The following is a 21,372-nucleotide window of genomic DNA, read 5'->3' on the forward strand; positions in this document are numbered from 1 at the left end:
TACACTTGTAGGTAGCTAGCACTGCTGATCGAGACGGTTTCACCCAATGTTCGCTGCTTCTTCCTGCCCCTTTGCTGCCTTGTCTCTGGTTTTGGCAAGAGCGTCTGCGTAGCCACATGGGGAGCCTGATTCTGATCAAGATCCAGCTGAAAAATAACACAGCAAAACAAACCAAAAGCACCCCAAAAAGCATATTCAGTTTTAGTCTGGATCTGTTCCCTGATCTGACTCGCCATGTGGCCGCACCAATGTTTGCACCAGCACGGTGGAGGTGGCAGGGCAGGAGCAGGAGGAGACAGATTCTGGTAAAAACAGAGGAACTGCCACAGCAGCAGGGTCGGGCCATGCCAGCTGATGCTGTGAACCTATGCCATGAAACATGACATCTTCCTGTACGTGGGAAATGGTGGTGACTGATTTCAAAGACAGCACCATTTGTTAAATGCTGGAGTAAAATATTTTCTTTTTTCCTTTTTTCTTAGGACTCAGTCAAGTTATCTGTGGGAACCCCACTAAGGCCCTTCGTGCAAGGAGGCAAAAGCTGGGTGTATGTTTTTCTCGTATACTTCATGTTCCTGCCCAGTGACCCCCATAAATCCTGGGATAAACCAAACTCCGCCTGTGGTTTGTGGTGGCTCACTCTCTTCTGTAGCCCAAAAGCCCCCCAACACACAATTGGCCTTGAGGAGGACAGAGGGTCTCTTGCCCTGATGTTATAAAGGTGCCCATGTGCTAGCAGCGATTAACCATAAAGGAACATAGGAAAGTCACATATCGGCTGCTGGCGGCAGGTTTCCTGTCATCCTGGCTGAGCAAAGCCGAGGCAAGGTTGCAAAATGTGACAGTGTTTCTACGAAAGCTATTAAGCAAAAGATTCTTTTTTTCAGCAGTGTTTCTTTGATGTTGGCATAAACAGAACACTAATGCTGCAAGGTCATTTCTATTGACTAAACAAACACAAAGCCAAAGTTTGTTCCTTTTAGTAGTGGGGTGATATTCCATCCCTGTGGGTCACCCCGCTCATTTTGGCAGTCACTTAGTGTGAGGACACCCGTGTGTAAAGGGGTGCAGTCTGGCTCACCATGGTTAGCTTTTGTGGGCCCTGAGGTTCAACACGGGGTGGATGCACGTGGCAGAGCAGGGAAACGGCATGCACAGGACACCTGCATGGCTGCGCTGTCAGCAGCAGCAAGTCATGCTGACAACAGACGTTAAAGAACTTCTGGAAAAAATGTGTCCGTCCCTTGTCTCTCTGCTGCCACTGCTCGAGCCCTGGAAGCTTTTCTGAAACCAGTTTGAATATTTGAGTGAATTACTGACTGTTATAAACTGGGATGTGAAAGGGGACTACGGTCATGGGCTGAATGATGTCGTTTCTGGGGTAGTGGTCTTAATATGCTTGTTGGTATAGATGATCCAGGCCTATACACCAGCAGGACATAAATCAACATTTGTTGTTCCTGCCACCCCAGGTTCCTCGAGCGGTAACAGTGTGTGGGACTGAGGCATGGGGCTTCTTAAAACTGAAGAGCAAGAAAATGGTGAGGGGTGATCTGCAAACTCAGTAACAGGAGGCTGTGCTGCCTTCTAAAATCCACAGTCTAGAAACAGAGCTGGGGAGAGCTCTGGAGGTTATCAAGAGAACTTCTGTCGTTTTTGCAGCCACCTGCAGTGAGCCCTTTGAAACGCTGCGGTCTGAGGGTTGAAGACCTTTGCGGCTCTGGAGGAGAAGGAGGTCTGCACCAGGGAGATGTGTTCTCTGAACTGAGAGTATGGAGAGAGCAGCACAAGCGGTGAGACCGCGGGAGAACTGTTGTGCAATAGAACGGGCATTTGTTTTCTGCTGGAATAGTAAAATAAACTCCTTGGCCACCTGGTGGTGGCTTCAGGGGATGGTCTTGGCCTCCTCCCTTCCTGTCCCTGCGGTGGGAACCCTCCCATCAGTCCTCCCACTGAAGCATCTGCGGAGTGGGCAAGGGAGAAGAAACCTGGGGGAAGCTCTGACCTCTCTCTGGGTCTGAAGACCAGCATAGGCAGGGTGGGCTCGCTTGCGTAGCGAGAGCAGGGAAATGACTTTTCATAACTGATAAGACGTTCTTGGCCCTGACTGCCTACCTTCAGACAGTAAAAGAAGTGAAAATACATAAGGTTTTCTCAAGTATCACATTGGCCTAACCAAATGAAAGGCTGAAAGGAAAATAACGCTATGCTGAGATTCCCCCATCTCATAGACAGATAATGGTTGTTTTGGAAGGAAAAATGGCTTTATTTGTCTGAGCTTCACTGTGCGGTATTTTAAATCTGCCCCATTTCACTTGATTAACTTGAGAACACTTTCAGATAATCAGACACAGAGAGCTTAGGTGGCTGATCCATTGGGAATGATTTTCCGTGTCTCCAGGAAAGTGGGAATTTACAGCGGGTGGCTGGATCCACTGCCTGGGTGTCTGCTGGCGTGGCCATGCCAGGCTGCACTTGGCTGGCTGCATATTCACGACTCAAAGGCTAAAGGAGTGATACTTGATGTTGTCCAGGTACCTGCAAACAGGTCAGGAAGAAGAAGTCACCCAAGCACTGAAGGTAACTCTTAGTGATGATGAAGAGGATGAAGACTGTAGCCTGGCTGACAGCTGTGAAGATGAGTTGAGGGAGACCTGTGGCGAGGACCTTGTTGAAAGGATTTCACTCGATTCTTCTTCCCACTCCTGTCTCTCCCAGTCTTCCTCAGGTACTGGACCTACACCTCTGGGGAAGGGTTAGCATCGGGTAGTGACATGTGCTACTACCCCTTGGTAGGTAGGTGTATTAGTAACTGCAGTGTTGGATGAGATCTGGCTTCTGTGCTCTAGAGCAGCAATTTGGAAATGTCCTTGCAGAGCCAGACCCTAAGTAACCCATTCCGGTTTGTAAGGAGGACATGGCAGCTGGCAGTGGTGACCATCAGTTGATATATCTCAGCACGGGTCTGTATAATTAAGAGGGACAAAGCTGGTCTTACACCAGCTTAGCATCGAGTCTAGAGGAAGGATGTGCCTCTGTCTTTTACCTTGTGCCATTAATTTATGGCAGTGCCAGATGAGTCTAAAACACTGTCGTTCCAACTGAGCTGTATTTTACCCCAGTTGGCACTGGTGGAAGTAATGGCTGAGCTGATGATTAAGGTTTAATTAATGGGGAACTGGGAATTCTGGAAAGATAGGCAACCAAATGGACGCATTCAGTAAAGAGTTTAAAAATGAAACGTGGTCTTCTACTCAGGAACCAAACCAGGGGCCTCTCTGGAATTTAATTTATGTGAATGAAAGCAGAATTCCTGGTCTTCACTAGTGGTTGAATATCATATTTAAGAATATTAGAAACATTAATAATGGTCGTTCCAAGTGCATATCAAGTAGAGGAGCTTACAGAAGTAAGTACAACTTTAATCTGTTTCTATTGTTAATAATCACTTTTTTTTTTTCTCAGTAAATATTAGCATGAGAATTTTTGTTTTACATTTCTTTCAAGAGCAAAACCAGATCTACTAAAATTTGGAAAAATATCATATATTTTGGAAAAAACAGAAGTATCAGTAAACTATTCAATGTTAACAGTCATATAAACAATGTCTCCTTAACACGAACAGAAGCTGTTTGGAAAAATCTAAAGGAATGGTCTGTTGTCCAGTGGCCACATAAGTCTTAGATTATGATCTCATGTTCTCTTTAGATTTAATCTGATCTTTTCTAGATTTAATATGATTTATTTAGATTGAGTCTGATTTATTATGCTCTCATCTTTGTAGATTAAGTAGACCGTGCCCCAAGCATCTCACAGTATAGTAGTGTCACATCCTATAGGACTATAAACGTAAATGGTTGGGCGTAGATCTGCCCATCTTGTAACCAAATCTGCTGGGATTTGGTTACAGATTGATGGAGTGGTTTGAAATCTAGCATTACCTAAAGGGGCAGGGGAGGTGACCCAAATCCCAGGGCCGTAATAAACAAGATTCAAATAATCACAAGCACAGTAGCCTTTGCAGAGCAAATACCTGAGAAAACTTTAGCAACTGGTAGACTATTCAGCAAGGCTGAATAAATGCACTTGACTTCTGTGACCTGAGACTGTGTCTAAGTTTGGAGAGGTATTCAAATGCCTCAACACTTACCTTGAGAAGTGTGTCCTACCCAATGTGACTTTCTCACAGAAGAACTTGCTGCTGGAAACAGTCCTTCTGACCAGGAAAGGAACAAGTCATCTGAGCAAAACTGCTCTTACGTAAAAGTGTTTCAGGATCAGATCCGTATAGTTTATACTCTTTGGAAGTTGTTGGGTCTTATCTTGGGCTCTGGAGTCAGGTATACCAGTCTTTCAGTGTCTTAAAAAGAAATTAAAAAACCCTAGGAAATTTACATATTTGTAAAGCCTATAGTGTGATGGAAACTGTTCAGTGAAAATTTAAATCAGTTTTATGTCATTACCTGGGCAGTAAAACACACCCCCATCAATTCAGAGCTATAAAGCTGAAGTTTCTGGGCCTGGGTTTCGGTGTCACATTCTTTAGGTCGTGTTCCTACCCTGGACCCTGCACATCGGGTGCTTAGGTACAGTTGTTTTTTTTAATAGACAGGAGCATTTGGATCCCTGCTATACATAGAATGGTTTTAAGCAAATATGCCTGCACGTTGTATTCATAAGTCAGCCACAAGATGATTTTCCTTCTCTGTATGTTGCGCCTAAGGATTACATGGGCTAAAATATGAACCACCAGATAGCAGCCCTGCTTGTAATGCAATATTTTCCCTAGCAGTCAAGCACTCTCCATAATGTTAAGGCTAATCTCAAGGTGTTATTCTTACACCTCTGCCTCTGGTTAAAAAAAAGTGGATCCACTCATCTGTGATTATTATTCCTGTGCCTTGAATTTTGGATCACTCAGTGGGGTCCTCAGGTATTTAAAGTAAGTCAGTGCAAACACTGGCCGGGAATGATGCAGGTATGATCCTGCCTGAGAACAGGAGGATGGGTGAGCTGGTCTGTCCCTCCTGAGCTGTGCGGGGCTCGTGAGCAGTTCCCGTGCTTGGCCCATCACCAGCAGTACCAACAGGGAGGCTGCTGAGCCACCCAAAGCTGCGGCCGTCAGAGGAAGCAGTTCAACAAGGCCAACACCACTGCGTGCCCCGGGCCACGTCTGCCCACCCAGCTCCATCACACAGCATTCTCCGAAACTTTTCGTTCCCTGGGTTGGTCATTCAGGAGTGAGGTGAACTGGTAAATCACTGCACTCCCTGCCCTGTTTCAGGTTTGGCACGGGCTCAGGAAGGTGCAGTGTTCTCCAACCCGAACCATTGTCTCATTCCGTCCCCTCCAAAAAGCCCTTCACCTGCATCTGTCATGGGTATTGCAGCAAGACCCTGGAAAACAAGAAACCACAGGATAAGATGCCTAAAAATACCTAGCCAAGAGGAGGATGGGCAGTGGACACAGCGATGCCGGGCAAGGGCTCATCAGGAAACTTCAGCCCAGCCTCTGGATGAGGCGCTTGCTCTCCTGAGCCAGCACAGCGTGCCGGCCGCCGCCGGATCCCGAGGGCAGGACCAGTCTGCACGGAGCACCGGCCAGCAAAGACCTAGGTCAGGACCGGGAGCTGGTGGCTCAGCAAGCATCAGGTATGCCTGCAGCGCGCCTGGGGAAACCAGAAGGGGCTTCAGGCAGGAAAAAGCAGACTTGGGTGTTGTCTCTGGATTCTCCTGCCTGCTCTGTAAAAAGGACTCCTTTTGTTTGTACTGACGTTGGCCTTTGTCTATGTAAGGCTGAATGAAACTTTTTCTCGTGTTCCTTATAGCTTGAGCATTGGAAATTTTGTATTTTCTTGAATAATAGCCCAGAATTTTCCTGTGTTCTTACTGCTCCATTCTCACGTCCCCCACACAGCGCCAATGCCTGCGTCTGTGGCAGAGCTCTCTTGTAGTGATGCTTGTTCAACACTCTCCCCAGGTAAACCCCAGGACAAGCTCCTGACATCCTACTTTGCATTTCTTCCCTTGAAACTTAATTCATGTTAGAAAGAGCTTTGGAAAATAAAGCAGGCATTAGAGAAGGGTTGCATGCACCCAAATGTGGTTATTCCTGAACCCGCTTCCTGTAAGGTCAGTTTCTTTGAAGAAACAGAACTGAGGAGCTGTGACAGGATGCCTTGATTTTGAAGTGAACATAGTCATTGTAGAGCAGTATGGGCAGAGAGCGCATGCCTTGTGTGGGAAGCTGCTGTGCCTTGGGCTGCTCCCAGGCCTGGCACCTTTTGGTTTGACTTTCAGAGCAGGAGACAGCAGAGCTGTGGGGAGGGTGCAGATACCCAGACTCAAGAGTGCAGTTTCACCGCAGTGTTTCTCTCTTTTCCTCAGGCCCACCATAGGCACGAGCCCTCCTGGAGAGGTCAGCCACCACCAGCCAGCTGTCTGCTCATCCACCACAGCCTCGGAGAGGTTTGGGCTGATGAACATCACTTGGCCCCTGACTGCCAGGGCTGTGCTGCAGTCACTACCAGACAGACCCACCGCCTCAACAACATCTCGGAACAAGAGCCCCTAGTCATGGAAGACACCCAGGTGGCAGCGTGCATTGGAGCCACGCACATGGCGCAGTCTTGAAGGATGGATGCTGTCTTTCAGCTTCTCCTGCAAGCTAAACGCAGAGCTGTGCGAGTAGAGCGGTTCAAACAAATGACATGATTTGTCTCAATTAAGGCTCCAGCTGGTCTAGAAATGCTTTCTTTAAAGAGCACACGCTGATCAACAGAAGAGCTAATCAACCTCTTCTTACACAAAAACGTGGTTATTTTCGCAGCCTTCCCGCGCTAGAACAGAACAAGTCCTAATGTCTTTCCTCTCACCCACACCATGCCCGGCTCTGGGACATAAGGGGAGCGCGGAGCGGGCGGGAGGAGGTAAGGGATGCAGGACACTCCCACTCGTGCTCGGCCACCTGACCCAGCAGCAGCCCTGCGACATATCTTTTGCACTCCTGGATGTTGAATGTGCCAGGGACAGAGCCCAGGGCTTGCGAGGAAGCGTTGCCTGGAACGGGTTGTGAGGGAGGGGTGCGCTGCCCGAGGGAGAGCCCAGGCAGGCTGGGTGGTTTCAGAGCTGGTGCCCCACAGGATCTCACCCCTTCACAGGCACCCCAGGTTCCTGCTGCCTGCGTCACTCTGGGAGTGAATGCTGACCAAGTGGCTCATCCCAACAGTAACGTGTTTGTTTGCCCTGGAAGGATTTCTCTCGCTTCCTACGGACAGACCTTGCATTAGCGGAGCTGATCTCTGTCAGCAGCTGTCAGAGCATCATCCCCTGCATGTGCCTCCGGAGCCAGGCATCCCACCTCTGGTTGTCTGAGATCAAATAGACTTTCCAATTCCATCTGACTGAATAATTTTAAGTAATGCTGTAGCAAAAAGAAGGCCAGGAAGTAAAGGAATAATCTCTTGTTTTTTCAATAGGGCATTTGCTTTATATTCATGTGAGATTCAAAACATCTGTTTTAGTGATTGCAAACTGAGATGCTGATCCCAATGACTGGGCCTTATAACTTTATTGATGTTGCAGTCTGAAACCAAGTGTCATCACAATTTTTTCCAGTTTAAATTTGTATGTTAGATACATAATTTTTAAATGGCTTAATGAAACAGTAATTACATGATGAGTTAATGAATTGGTTTATGTCGTCTTTCTACTGGTCAGCTTACCAGAGAGGAGCAGAATAATAGAGAAAGCCCCAAAACTTCCTCTTGTCATGGTGATACTTGCACCACTTTCTCCTACAAAGTAGTCTGGAGCTTGAAGCTGGTTTGCCCAGTTTTGACGAGTCCTAGAGGAAATCATCCATCAAAAATCAATAAAAACGCTGTGGCACATGTTGCTGTGCAATGCTGTGGATGCAGGCAGGATTTCCTGTCAGAAGTCACCCAGCAGCAGTGCCTGTGTCCTTAAAGGGGCTCCTGAAATAGCCTTTTTGCCAGTGTCACTGACCATGACCATCACCAAAAAACCCCCCGTCTGACCTTGTAAAAGAGAGAAGCAAGTGGCAGCGTAGTTTTCAGAAGCGCTCTGTGCCCTCCCTGCCTGCTTGAAGTCCGCAGCCCTCGCTGGCAGGCAGCACTGGTGATAACCAGGCCCTTCCCTGTCAGCGGGTGATGGGTAGGGCTATCTTCTCCAAGTATTCAGAGCCTCCTTCTCAGTTTGCATCTTTGATTTCAGAGAGGCAGGAGGAAAAAAAGAAGCCAAAGTGAGTTTTTGTGCGTGGAGACTGGGGCAGGTGGATGGGTCGGCACGTGTGCACCCGCAGACACAGAGCTCTGGGTACGGCTCTGGCAGGCGTCCGCGAGCCGGGCTGGTGACAAACGCAACTTGGCCCTGTGCGTGCGCGGGGCAAGGAGCTTCTGTGTGGTGGCGGAGAGGGCTTGGAGAAAAGGTCAGAAAAAAAGCTTGGCCCTCGTGTGTGGGAAGTAAGAGTCACTGAGGGCTTTGTCAAAACCCTTTAACTCAGGTTTTCCTGTTTCAGGTTCCCTTCAGGTACCCCAGTGATACCTCTCAGGGGCACAGGCAGTGTGTGACCTTCAAAACAGCCACCTCACCGCTTACAAACCAACTCTGCCCCTTGGGTGGCCTAACCAAGGCAGTCGCATGCCAGGTAGTGGGGTGGCATGTCTGTGCAGAGCCAGGGGAAGGTGTCCGCTGTACCTACTAGTCACAGCATCGGCTGGTGACCAAGCGCCTTCTCTGGTGTTGGTAGGGGTGGGTGTGTAAGACAGGCTTGAAGCCATGTGCTCTTGTGCACTAATGATGACACCATGGGGATTTAGTGTCCAGAGCTGACTGGAAAGCCTGAGGAGCAAAGCCATTGGCACAAGCGCTGTGGCTTTAGTGGCACTGTGCTGCAGCAGAGCTCCAGTGCTGGGAGCGGGGGGCCCTGGGGCACTTGCAGGGCAGCATCTCGATGCCACTCTCCCTGGGGTTACGTGCAGGAAAGCAAAAGCTCTGCTCTCAGCGGGACCCTGTGGGCAGGATGCCGTGTGCTTATCTGGGAGGTGTGCTCGGCCTCGAGCTGCACTGCTGACCCCACGCCCGGAGCACAGGGCAGGAGGCCAGAGAAGGATGCTCCTGTGCTCAGCAAAGTGACAACGCTCCGCTCTTGGGTGCTGCTTTCCTGCAGTGGAGCTCCAGCTGTGTTACCCAGCAGGGCAGACACTGGTTTTGGGCATACAGAGAGGAAAGCAAAGCAACTTGGCAGCAAAGCAGTGGCACCAGAGGGAACCTGACTTCCCTCCACTGCGCACGCTTCTTGTTAACGTGGTTTTGGCACAAAGAGTGGAGGAAGGCTCGTTAGTTCTGAGCACGTGAAAGCTGAGCAGGTAGCAGAGCCAGGCTTTGGTGGACAGCTCAGTCATGAGGGTTTTGTGTGCCACCTTCGTTGCGTTCCTTCTGGGCGATCTGACCTGCTGAGGGGTATGTGCAAGAGCGTGCTGTGCACACTGTGCTCTGGAGCCAAGTGTGTGTAAAGGGGCCCAGGCTGTCGTGCATGGAACAGCAAGGAGGCTTGTTAAGGGAGCAAGCTCACAGCCAGAGCTAACGGGGAAGAAGGGCTGGTAGCCTCTCTGCCAGCAGCGGGTGCACCTCAAGGTTTCCCAGAGCTGCCATGCTGTTGTCTGTTGCAGTTTCCAGGACAAGCAAAATAAACAGGGCAGATCTGCCCAGCTGTAACAGATCCACTGAGGAAATTATTGCTCTGGTTTTATCCTCTGCTCATCCACCTTCCACTTTTTTCGTACAGAAAATGTAAAACCCAGCCAGGGCTTTACTAGGCTAATTAGGATATGTCAGGCATGTGGGGTGACCTGTGAATTTGATTCTCTTGGCCCAAAAGGGAAATATACGGGGAGTTTCATCGTGGGTTTTTTGTTGCTGTTTCCTTTGTTAAAATCCTGTGTTGGTCCCTTGAATATGGACAAAGTCACTTAATGAACGAGCTTATCCCCATCCCTGCCTTTGCAGGCTCTATTAATATTTATCTCAGTAGGATCCTTGCTTCCAGTTGGACGTGAACAGTTTCAGATGGGTCCATCCCCTTGTTCTTGTAAGGGGCCAAGAGCTGCTGATGCCTTTAAGTATCTTGCTGCCTTAATGGGATTTGCTGCTGGCTGCCAAATGGATATCTAGTGTGTAAGCAGGAGAGAGGGGTGAGAACTGCTCCCCCCTCACCCGTGAATAAGTCAGCACCACAGGGAAGAGTGTCCTGCCGGGAGCTAAGGCTGCTCAGTGCCCCTGGCTGAGGGAGGCTGTGGTGAGTGGGGGGCAGCTACCCTGCAGGGACCACAGGGATTTGACCCAAAGCGACAGTGCTGCAGCGTTGGCAGAAGCATGGTCCACCCGGGAGGCCTCCCGGCATCGCTTAGCTGGTGTCCTGTGAGCAGCTCTGCTGGAGTGGCTGGTGCTGCCCTGCCTCCTGAAAGGCCCCACTCAGCTTGAGCTTTAACGAATAATCAGAGAAAGAAGTGGGGAGCTGTGTGCCAGGCAGCCAGTTATTTAGTTATTTCACTGTCTAAAAATCCTTCCTCCTCCTGAAAGCAGCACCTCCGGGACGGCATCCCACACAAACAAATGGGCCCTGACAAGCGAAGGCAGCTCCTGCTCCGACTGGGATTGCGTTCTGCACCTCCCGGCTCTGCAGAGCCCGACCCCTTGCAGGGACCTTAGCGTCCTGTTTGGGACAGGCCAAAGGGGGTGCTAGCCCTGCCCCGTGTCCCCTTCACAGCTGTGTGCACAGCCACCTCCTGCACAGGGCTCGTGGCTGTCATGCTTGGTACTGAGGCTGGTACTCTCATTGAAGGCTTGGGATTGCTTTGCATTTGGAACAAGTTCATCTTCACTGCTGGATGAAGAGGAGATACTTTCTTTGGCTGCCAGGGAGGAGAAAGCCCAGGAGACATTCAGGAGGGAATGTCTCACACACACCTCCTCTTCAAAGACATACAAATGACAGGTCAGCTCAGGATCATTTCCTACGTGGTTCCTTGCCTTGCCACCATGTTCAGAGCCCGACAGGCTCAAGCTCATTACCATGGCAGTGTCTGCATCCACGTCAGGACATGGAACCATCTGATTTAGTCAGATGGTTCCTGCTCCAGCAGTGCCAGTCTCTCCATTGATAAAACAGGGTTTGAGGCAGCTTAGGCGTCTGGTACCATCCAATGCCAGGTGAGATGAGTCCTGCCCTGCGATAGTTTTCTTCATATGCCAGAATGTCCTGGCCATGTTTGTATTGTTGGCAGCGTCTAAAGTTCCCCCTGGGGGACACTGGAAATGTCCTGGCTCAGGCGAAGGACCAGCCTTGAAGAGTGGAGATGGCACAGGGCAGAGCACCTGGTGTCGGCATACGTGGCACCTTGAGCTGGCCTGCGGAGCTTTTGGACCTTCCAGGGGGGTGCAGGCAGGGGGCAGGGAGGGCAGGGCGGCTGCAGGACAGCAAGGAGGGCTTCTCCTGGACTGGATTCAACAAGGAGGGCTTGTCCGGGACTCAATTCAAGGTGCCACCGCAGGCTGTGAGCTGGTGCTGCAGGCAAGAGCTGGCCTGCTGCAGGTGCGTCCGGGAGGCAGGTCTGCTGCCCGGTTCCCAAAAGAGGAGGACATCTGTCATCTCTGTCCCCAAGGAGGGAGATGCTGGCTGGACTTTTAGAATCCAGCCCATCTAGCTGGGAGGTGACCAGACAGTAGAGAACCTGCCTAGGAGGTCTCTTGCTGTCACTAGAAGAAAGGCAACCTTGCGATGACAGCCTTGGTCAAGCCTTAGGGGCAGTGGAGTAATTTTTCATCTTCGCATTGGTTTCCTACAGCCCAAGGACAAATCTGAGAGGAAGCATAGCATGGTCTTATACAGGCAACAAGAGCAGAGGCTTGCTCTGACCCATCCCTCGGACAGGGCATCTGCCACTGGCATGTCCTCTCTCCATTGCCGTCAGAAACCTCGTTGTGCCTGCACATCCACAGCTGGAGCTGAGCGTGACCGTGCTAAAATGAAGGCAGTGATTAAGATAATTTTTTAAGCGTGCCAGGGACAACGGCCTTGCAATGGGATCCTCCTGCGTGGCACAGTGTAAACCAGAAAAATAAAATGTCGGGTGCCTGGGTGGAGAGTTGCAGTATCGTTTATAAATGTGAAACCTGTGCCTGAGGAAGAGGGTGGCTGCACATGAAAACAGGCAGGCTGCCGCTGTAGCTGAATTTGAAAAGCGAGAGGAACATCTTGAAATGGACGCTAGAGGGAAGAAGAGAGTCTCACAAGCGTAACTTCGAAAAGTAAAAAGACAGAACCCTTACCCAAGAGGCTCAGAGCGTTTGGGAGATGCTCGGCACACAGTGAGCTCAACATTTTCTTTTTTACCTTCTCCAAGCACCCAGCGTGCTGGCCTCCCGTGGTGCCCCCAAATGCGCTATGCTGGTAGTGGCTTGCTGTGTCACATCTGACTTTGATTTGTTTGGAAATATTTCCTTAGGGAACCTGCAATGCCCACAAAATGTAACGGAAACCGTCCCAGACCCCTGCCTCAGCAGCTGTGGTGCTATAGGGCATCTGATGATGCTACGTGCAATCCCAGCATGTTTTAAAGAAAGGATCTTTGTCACAGGCCATAGCTGCAAACAGGCTCTAGACTGTGTGTGGCTTGAATTCCAGCTTCTCCTCCTTTGTTGACTGGGGACCTCTCATCTCTGGAGCCCGATAGAGCAGGCAGAGCTTCTTGAGGGCTGTGCTCCCCAGTGCCAGTGGGCAAATCCCTGCTGCCAGGTCTACCAGTCTGAAGCTCGTCATCTCCCAGCCCAGCTGTGTTAAAGCTCTCTGCCACTTCTCTTCCCCTTCATCCCCACCCTCGTCTCTTCTTCCTTCTTTCCCTGCCCTGCTCCTGGTTGTCACCCAGCTCAGCCAGCATCCTGATACCTCCCAGGCAGGACCTCACTGGGAGAGCAGCGCAAGCCGGACAGGGTTTGCGTTTGTTGCTGCTCTTCTCTCTTCTGTGATTTTCTACCTGCAGGGATCTTGGCCCTCCTCCTGACAGCAGGACAGCACTGGGACACCCTGGTGGGTTGCAAGGGGCTTCACACCAACAGCTGTCAGGGCTGGTCCCGAGGGCTCAACGTGTCCCACCACTCAGCCCATGTCACTTCTATCCCAGCTCTTTCCCCATGTGGAGCCTGGCAATGCCCAAATTCTTACTGCTGCTCTGTGTTCAGGGTCAGACCCTTCTTCCCCAACAGCAAGCACCAACCCAGTCGTTACTCCATCCCTGGGCCACCTTGCCACCACAGGCTTCTGTCACCAGCATCACGCATGCCCCAGGGGACATCTAGAGCCGTGACAGGGGTCTGAAGGCAAGTACCACAGTACCTGCTCTCCCCCCAGCAGCCAAAACACATCAGCCCCAGCCATGCTGCCTGTGGGGACGGTGCTCAGTGTGTGCTGTGTCCTGGTCATACCCGGGGCTGATCAAGCCCACAGAGACCAGGCCTGTGCTGGGGCACGCACTAACCGAGGGTGTGGGCAATCGTGGCCACACCATCTGCTGTGTAAAGGAGCTACATCGCTGTCAGGTTCTGGGAGAGAGACAGCAAAGGCCAAGCTGCTGTGGGAGCAAGAGACAGAAACCTTTGGGAGATCTGCCCCAGGAGGAAGGTGCTGGGCGAGAAGAGGAAGAGGCTCGCTGCAGCAGGCAGCACAGAGGGAGACGGACCCGCCGGCGGCAGCAGCCAGGTTGGGAGCACCGCGCCATCCCACTGCGGGAGGTGCAGCACGTTCTGCTGGATCAGATGCGGAGCTCGTAACAAGGCAGAAGTGGTGGATCCCTCTCCAAAGCAACACCCTCCTCGAGAGCAGAGGGGTTAGAGGAGATAGTGATGTTCCCAGACCACCCGAATGACTCTGCTAATGTTGCACGTTCTTCCCAAGGTGAGAATCTTCCACGGTCTGGGTATGGACCTTGCCAGAAAAATGCTGCACACCAGGAGCAACAGCCAGGATCAGGACAGGGTCAGCTTCTCCAGGAGAAGGGGATTTCCTGGATTAGTCACCAAGTTTTCGCCTGTTCAGAAGCTCGGTCCCAAGAGCTGCTGGGACCCTCCAGAGGATATCTCCTGCTGCCTTGCCAGGTGGGGCTTCACAGGGGTTGCGAGGAATTAAAAATATTCTTAGGTTTTGTAGGGTCAAAGCAACAAATATCTTTTTCCCCTGGATGATCACTAACAAATTAACTTTTAAATGGGAAAAAAAAAATAGCCTAAGCTAAAAAACTCTCTTTTCCCTAGTTTGTCCTATCCCTTTTATTTTATCTAGTGTCAGTTTTGGTGGTTTTGAAGAAGAAAAAGAGAGGTATTGCCTTCCCTTTTCAACTGCTATTACCCAATCCCGATTTTCTGGATTAGGAACAGCCCAGGGGAAGCAGGAATCCAAGCACAAGCCTTTAGATTGGATTAGTGGCATGGAAAAACAAATGAGAGGCCCTTGCTGCTGCGGAAGAAGTGATAACTTTGCCTTAAGATTGAGCAACTTTGCAAGTGATTTACAGCGGAAGATGAGCAGAAGGAGGGATCGGCTCTGGGTCACACTGGATTTTATAACCACCTCTCAGAAGGCATCCCCATTGCTGTGCACCACACCTCAAGCACACGGCTGGGTGGGTGAAGACCCCGAAGGTTTAACCCGGCTGGATAAAGGCCTGCCTGCATCCTGCCTGCACCAGCAGAGAGCCAAGTTGCTGGCCTCCAGTCTGGGGGCAGCTTCCAGAAACCCCCAGTGTCTGGTGGGTGGCTGAGGTTGTGGGTCAAGGCCTTCTCCCCTCTTTGTCCCCAGCTGAAGGCTTGGGCACTGGTGGTGGTTCTAGGGAGAAGGAGCACCCTGTCTGTAGGATACAAGCCCAGGCAGGGGAGCAGGGAGGGCCTGAGAGTCAGGGGTACAGTTAAGTGCCCAACAGGACCCTGGCCCAGCCTTTGCCTTGGTGTCATCTTCACCTCTTCTGTCTGCTGGAATGCCAGGGGCAAGGAGGTAGGTTCATAGCAGAGGTGCGCGATATTTAAGCTGAGCTAAACAAACCTCCTCCTTGGTGACTTTCCCCAACATGATGTGCTGGCCCACCTGACGGAGCAGTGTATGGAAGCTGAGTACCTCCTCTTGGGCCCTGGGTACCCTGCCCTCTCCTCTGCCCGCAGCTTCTCACTCCTCTTGTAGTCCTGCTACTTTTCTCTCAGGTCTCTTGTGCTCCTGATCCTACCTCAAAGCTCTCCTGCAAGCAGCACGACCCCTTCACAGAATCACAGGCTGGCTGAGGTGGGAAGGGACCTCTGGAGGTCGTCTAGTCCAATCCCACTGCTCAAGCAGGGCCACCTATGGCCAGTTGCCCAGGACCACGTCCAGATGGCTTTTGAATACCTCCAAGAATGGAGATACCACAGCCTCCCTGGGCAACCCACTCGGGTTCAAGGTGTGTTTGCAGGGTCACGTTTCTGGCAGTGGGCAGCTCTCAGTGCTTCCCTCTTCAGCAAACCAAGGCTCTCATTGCGTGGCAGAACCAGCTATATACCCATCCTGCCTCTTGCGGTGCCCAGCTGCATCGAGGTGGTTTGGGGAGGGGAAGGGGGTTATCCACACAAGACCTGGGTGCTCCTGCAGTTGCAGCAGGAGCAGATGTCTGAGGAGTCCCCAGCTCAGCAGGCAGCCTGCCCATTGCAACCCTCAGGTGCCAGCGGCTAATGCTCCAGGAGCCCTACACACTGCGTCACGCCATGCTGCGTGATGCCCCCTCCTTGGGCAGTGTGTCCGGGCTCTGAGACATGCCGCACGTGGGACATCTGGGTGGGAAAGCTTCCGGCCTCCAGCGGGAGCAGGCTGCGCTGCTGACGCAGATGGGCAGGGATGGAAAGGGGCTGCAGTGTCGTGCTGGCATTTGGGAAGGTGGCCAAAAGTGCAAGAAGGGGATTTTGTGTGTGTGACTGTGTGTGTATGTGTCTGCTGCCTGTACTGAGCCCTGATGGGGACAGCTCTGGCATCACTGCCACCCTGCCCAGAGCCAAGAGCCAGAGGGCATGGGAGGGTGAGCTGGGGCTGCAGGGTCAGTTCAGGCTGCAGGAGGGCTTAGCCAGCAAAACCCTGATTGCTCCAACTCAGCCACTGCCAATCCAGGGCCAACGTGGAAACAGCAAAGAGCTGCAAACACACTCCTCCTCCATTTGCAGCTCTTGGCAGGATTTCTGTCTTCTGCTGGATGCTTGAGCCAGCACAGTCCCCCAGGGAGGCTCTGGAAGAAAGGCTGTGAGAATCCTTTCATCTGAGATGCCCCAAGCTGTGTCCTACCCCAGGGCACAGCCCCCATCTGCAGCCCTTCCCTGCCCCTGGGTCACTGCAGATGGAGGAGACAAGGACCAAGAAGCTCTGCAAATCTCAGCCTCGCTGCTCCCACTCTTCTGAGGTGTCGGTGTGGTGGGGAGCACCTCCAGGTTCGGTTGTATTGCCAGGTCACACACACCACCGCGGTCAGGCAGCATTTCAGCCTCGCGGGAAGGCAGCAGAAGTCCCTTCAAGCTGCCCGTGAAGGTGGGTTACCCAGGCAAGCCCTTGAGCAGCACCCCAGGGCGCATGGGGCGGAGAGTCAGCCCTTCTGGCAGGGCCAGTGGTTTACAAAGCATCAGGCCAGACCCCCAGCTGGTGCAAACTGGTGTCGCCTCCCTGATTTTTCACCCAGGCCAGCTTATACGTGCCAGCTGCAGGGCTGGTCCTTTGCTCTCCAAGCACTGCGCCTGTCTCGACAGGGATCCTGGGGCACTGCCGGGGTTTGACCGGTTTATTTAACGGGCACCGGGGCTGTTGCCTGCCACACACGATTCACTCTGGATCACAGAGCTTGAACCGTCTTTCCTGTTTCCAGTGCTTCTGCTGTGGCATTGTTGGCAGCACCGTCGCTGTTCAGCAGCTACATGTGCTGCGTGTCCACGTCGGGTACCAGAGCTGAAGGGCAACCCCAGGCTCCCATGGGACCAGCAGGTGCTCAGCACCCCTCTACATCCGTGTCGTGCCCACCTCCAAGAGACATAGCTCCAAGCTCTTCGCTTCCGTCCAGGAGTGGTGTCCTTCGGTCCTGGCAGCTCCACCCACTGGGTCCAGGGTTCCCCATCTCCTGCTCAGGCAGATGTCGGTGCTTTCCGCTGGAGCCACCAGCTTTTTGTGATGGGATCAGGTTGGCTTGGGATGAGGGACTCAGGGAGACGCTGGGCTGATCTAGGTGAGCAGGCAGGTGCCGATTCACCTGCTCTGAGGACATTCATGCTGCTGTCAGGGAGGAGGCAGCAGCTAACATAAAATAAATACGGCTCAAAAGCAGGAGAAAGGTGAACATAAGGGAGCATAAGAATATCTCTACAGAGTAAATCCTAACCCCTTAACCCCCTCACCCCTCATCCCTGGTCCTGCATCATCTCCAGTCGTAGCCAGTAGCAGATGCCCAGGGAAAAGCCATCAGAGCACAGAGGCAGGACAAGTAATGTCTCCTCCTCGTCTTGCCCCATCCCTGTGGCTATGTGCCTGTTGCACAGGACAAGCAAACACCAAAATGGGCCCCAAATTCTCTCCCAGCCTCCAGCAGTCTGTAGCTCAGTGGCTGCGAATTTAATCAGTGAACTTAAATCTTTGCTTTTAATACAGTTAGATTTTTCTCCATTCAGTCTCCCAGGCTTTTTCAAGGGGCAGAGCATCCTTTCGCCACTCCTTCTCCCAACATCACAGCCCAAAGGTCGGCTGCAGCTGGTGTGTCTGCCAATGGCTCCACGTTTCCAAAGACTTCTTGTCTCATATATATATGTTTTTTTTAATAATGAAAGCCCAGAATAATAGCAGCCACGAGGGGATACAACGTTTGTTTTCCAAGTGGCACAGAATTAAGAGATGCTCTTGTTGCTCCCCGTTCACAGACTGTTAATCAGCTCCGACGTTCCCCGCTCTCCCCTGTCGTGCCGTGCATCGCCTCTTCCCTGCTCTGTGGCTTCCCTGGAGCAGGCTGTCCCATGCAGGGCCCGTTCCTGAGCCTCTCCCCTGCAGCTCTGCTTTGGTTTTCTGGGGCTCGGTGGTGCATCCTGCAGCCGAGGGCAGGTGTTTGCTCCAGCTCTGCAGTTTCCTGCCTGGTCTTGCAGGAGCCAGCACAAGCAACAATGCCGCCAGCACCCCTAGATGGGAAATTTGGGTGCTGTCCCTCCAAACCATGGCATGCAGGCCCTTTGTGCACCAGCGTTATCCCCCGCGGCCCCGCTGCCTCCCTCGTGCGCGGTAGCTGCCGGCTCCTACCTTTTGCAGGGCAAGCAGCAGAACTGTGCTTGGGAGAAGGGACCAGGGGGAGCACACCCGGCTCCATCCCTCTGTGACATCCCAGCCAGTGTCATCCTCTCCCCGGCATACCCATGCCCCTGAGTAGGCAGTGGGTACCGTGGGACATGGGGGAGAACCTGGTGCTGTGGGTGTAAATACTCGCACCCAAATTCCTGCCGGGGCTGCGGAGGGGAAGAGCTGTCCTGGCCGTGTCCCCCGATGCCCTTGCCACCCGCCGGGGACCCGCCGCGGTGCCAAGCGCTGCTCTTCCCCGTGGCTCAGCCCTGCAGCAGCCCGCCTTTTCCTTATTTGTTTTTCTCCCCTTGAGAGCTATTCTTTCCCTCCCATATGCTGTAATAATTACAAGCGATAACTTAACAGCTGCTCTGCTATTCCGGGCTAGGCAGAGCCACGCGCCTCCACCTTCCCTCCCTCCCACGGCTCCAGGTCAGCGTCTTGGCTCTGGCAATCAGGGATTCCTGCAATTTCTGCCACTCGGGAGGATCTGGACCCTTTTCCCCTCCGTCGCCATCTGTCTCCCGCCCGCCCGCCCCGGCATCACCAAGGGGGATGGGACTGCGACATCCATCTGTTACCATGGAGAAAGCTGAGCCAGCAAAGGGGTATCCCCCGCACCCCGGGTGATGGCCAGCGGAGAGGGGGTAAATGGGGTTTTCTTGTATATTTGTTTTATTTTCATGTGTCCAGTGTCACTTGTGGGGTCTGCTGCAGGTGACAACCACCACCCTCACTCACAAGGGACAGGACCTCCCAACCTCTCTTGCTGGAAGCAGTGATGGCCTTAGACTTGGTGTGGTAGATGCCACCACTGCAGCTGGTGGACCAAGTCCACAGCCCTCAGATGAATGCAGCGCCGTCCCTCCTCCCATGCTACAGTGACAGTGCAAAAGCAATGACATTAAAAAAGTTTCTTGGGTTCAGCTGCTTTGGTAGCAGCCCAACACTGCAGGCTGCAGCCAACTGAGCTAAAAATGGTGCAGACACGAAGAGCAGAGCGGAGCCAAGGGGGCCAAACACGATGGTGAGCGATGGTAGCTGCAAAACCAGACTCGTGTAGTCAAAGGTTGCATCTTATGTTGGCCTGGGCTGGCCCCAGAGAGGCCTTTGCTAAAGAGATAAGGGAAAAGCAAGGAGGCTGCCTGTGGCCTGGAGGTCCTCTTCACCGCCCCGTGTCACATGCTGCTCCAGCATGCTGTGCCACCCTCGGCACTGCACTGTGCCACATCCTGCCCTGGCACACTCCCAAGGACGTGCTATCCCCTGCACAGAATCCCTGGGGTCCGGGGTAGCACCCAGCCCTCCTGCTTTGGGTGTGAAAGGGGTTTTTTTCTCTCTTCACAACATATTTTTGCCTACAGTTTATCCGAGCGCTGAAAGCCTAACATGAAAATACGGCAGGACAAGGTGTTTCTGCCCACCTCCCCCCCAAAGGCAGCGCTGCGTCTCCAAGCATCCCAGCCTCTCCCTGGTCAGCGAGGCTGCTGAGGCCAGAAGCACATCTCCAGCGCAGATGAAGCTTCCCAGAACGGTGTCAAGACGGTCCAAGCTGTGGCGAAGGCAGCGAGATGTGCAAGTCTGTGCTTTGCGCCGGCTCACCCAGCCCCTGAAAGGCTGCACTCCTCTTCCCCAGCGGTGCAAATCCAACGCCCGCCTGCTCCCGCCATCCCATACCGGCTGCTTCCTGTCTTCCAAAGGCACTATGCCCAGCACCACTGGTTGCAGCGGGCTCGGGACAGCGATGAAGGCCAGTGTCTGCGGCGTGGCCGGCCCCTGCGCTCGTTTTTGGCAAGCTGGGGTGCAGGCAGGCTCCCTGTTCTTCCTCCATCATGTGTGCGTGGCTTTACTGGGAGAACAAAACGCTGGCAATTAAAGACAGGGTTTTACTGAAGGATGGAATTTGACAGAGCCACCAGCCCGCAGTGGTCCTGGCTCTTCTCACCCTGTACCAACACCTCGTGTCCACATGGAGCTGTGTACCACAGCAGGTGACATCTTCCCTTGCCACCAGCCAGCCTGTCCTTGCAGGCAGCAGATCCCGCGGGATGCCTGGCGTGGGTCTCTCTAAGGGACGGTGGCAGATGCTCTCTCTCGTGATCCTCCCAAAGTTGTAAGTGGGAGTAAAAAGTGGGAGTGTGCAAGGAGGAGGAATTTCGCTTCCCAGGCTGCGGATGCTGCTTCTGGCACCACTTCAGCGCCGTGGTGGGCAAGGTCAGAGTCCATGGCTGGGGCTTTTGTGCACGCAGAGGGTTTCCACACAGCCGGGTGACCTGGCTCCCTCTGGTTTTGGACTAGCAGCTGCGATGCTCTGCTTTGAACTACTCTCCACCCAGAGGGCATTTGGAAGAGGTGACGTGGTGCTCGTCTGAGCTGATGCTTGGTATCTGCTGGACCACCAACCACGGGCTTCAGAGCCGGTGCTGGTGGCACTGGGACGTGCCGGAGGATGGCTTACTGGGGGAAGCAACACGTGCCTCGCTTACACCTCCCACACTAGAGTAGGCAGCCCCGGGAAGAGGCGGCTTGAAAAGCCTGTGCCATCTCGTATGGGCGAGCTGGCAGCTCCATCTGGCTCCGCTTCGGTGGAGCTCTCTGAGGAGCTGCCAGAGGCGGCCGGCAGGATCTGTGGGTGGTGTGCCGGGAGCAGGCGAGGAGGACGAGGAGAAGAGGGTGGGATACACGTGCCCTGCACCGCCAGGTTTCTCCGGCAGGGTGCTAACTCCTTGTTAAAACAACCTCTCTGGCCCATGAGAGGGATGGTGGGTTTAGGGGCCTGTTTATGGTGTGTTGCTGGTGCTCAGACGAAGAGGAGGGTGCTATAGGGGCTGCAGCTGTGACCCGGGGACATGCTGGGCTTCATGCCCAGGAGCTTCAGCCCACAAGTGCTGCGAGCCACCACACCCGTTTGCCATACGGCAAAATCTCTTTGTGGCTCTGTTCCTTTTCGCAGGTCTCGCACTTTGCTTTTACTCTCCCAAAAGGTGG

At 52.9% G+C, this 21,372-nt stretch overlaps 1 protein-coding gene across 1 annotated transcript in view; it reads left to right on the top strand.

Moving 5' to 3' along the window:
- The window catches only part of LRRC56 (leucine rich repeat containing 56), a 50,401-nt gene extending 43,828 nt beyond the window's left edge, over positions 1-6,573 (top strand). Inside the window, exons 8-12 of the mRNA XM_086472340.1 lie at positions 483-547; positions 1,663-1,793; positions 2,535-2,728; positions 5,285-5,651; positions 6,387-6,573. Coding sequence (XP_086328466.1) covers positions 483-547; positions 1,663-1,793; positions 2,535-2,728; positions 5,285-5,651; positions 6,387-6,573 — 944 coding nt within the window. The remainder of the gene's footprint in view (positions 1-482; positions 548-1,662; positions 1,794-2,534; positions 2,729-5,284; positions 5,652-6,386) is intronic.
- Positions 6,574-21,372: the final 14,799 nt, after the last annotated feature.

Source organism: Leptosomus discolor, chromosome 12 (assembly GCF_034619465.1).
Source record: "Leptosomus discolor isolate bLepDis1 chromosome 12, bLepDis1.hap2, whole genome shotgun sequence".
NCBI lineage: Eukaryota > Metazoa > Chordata > Aves > Leptosomiformes > Leptosomidae > Leptosomus > Leptosomus discolor.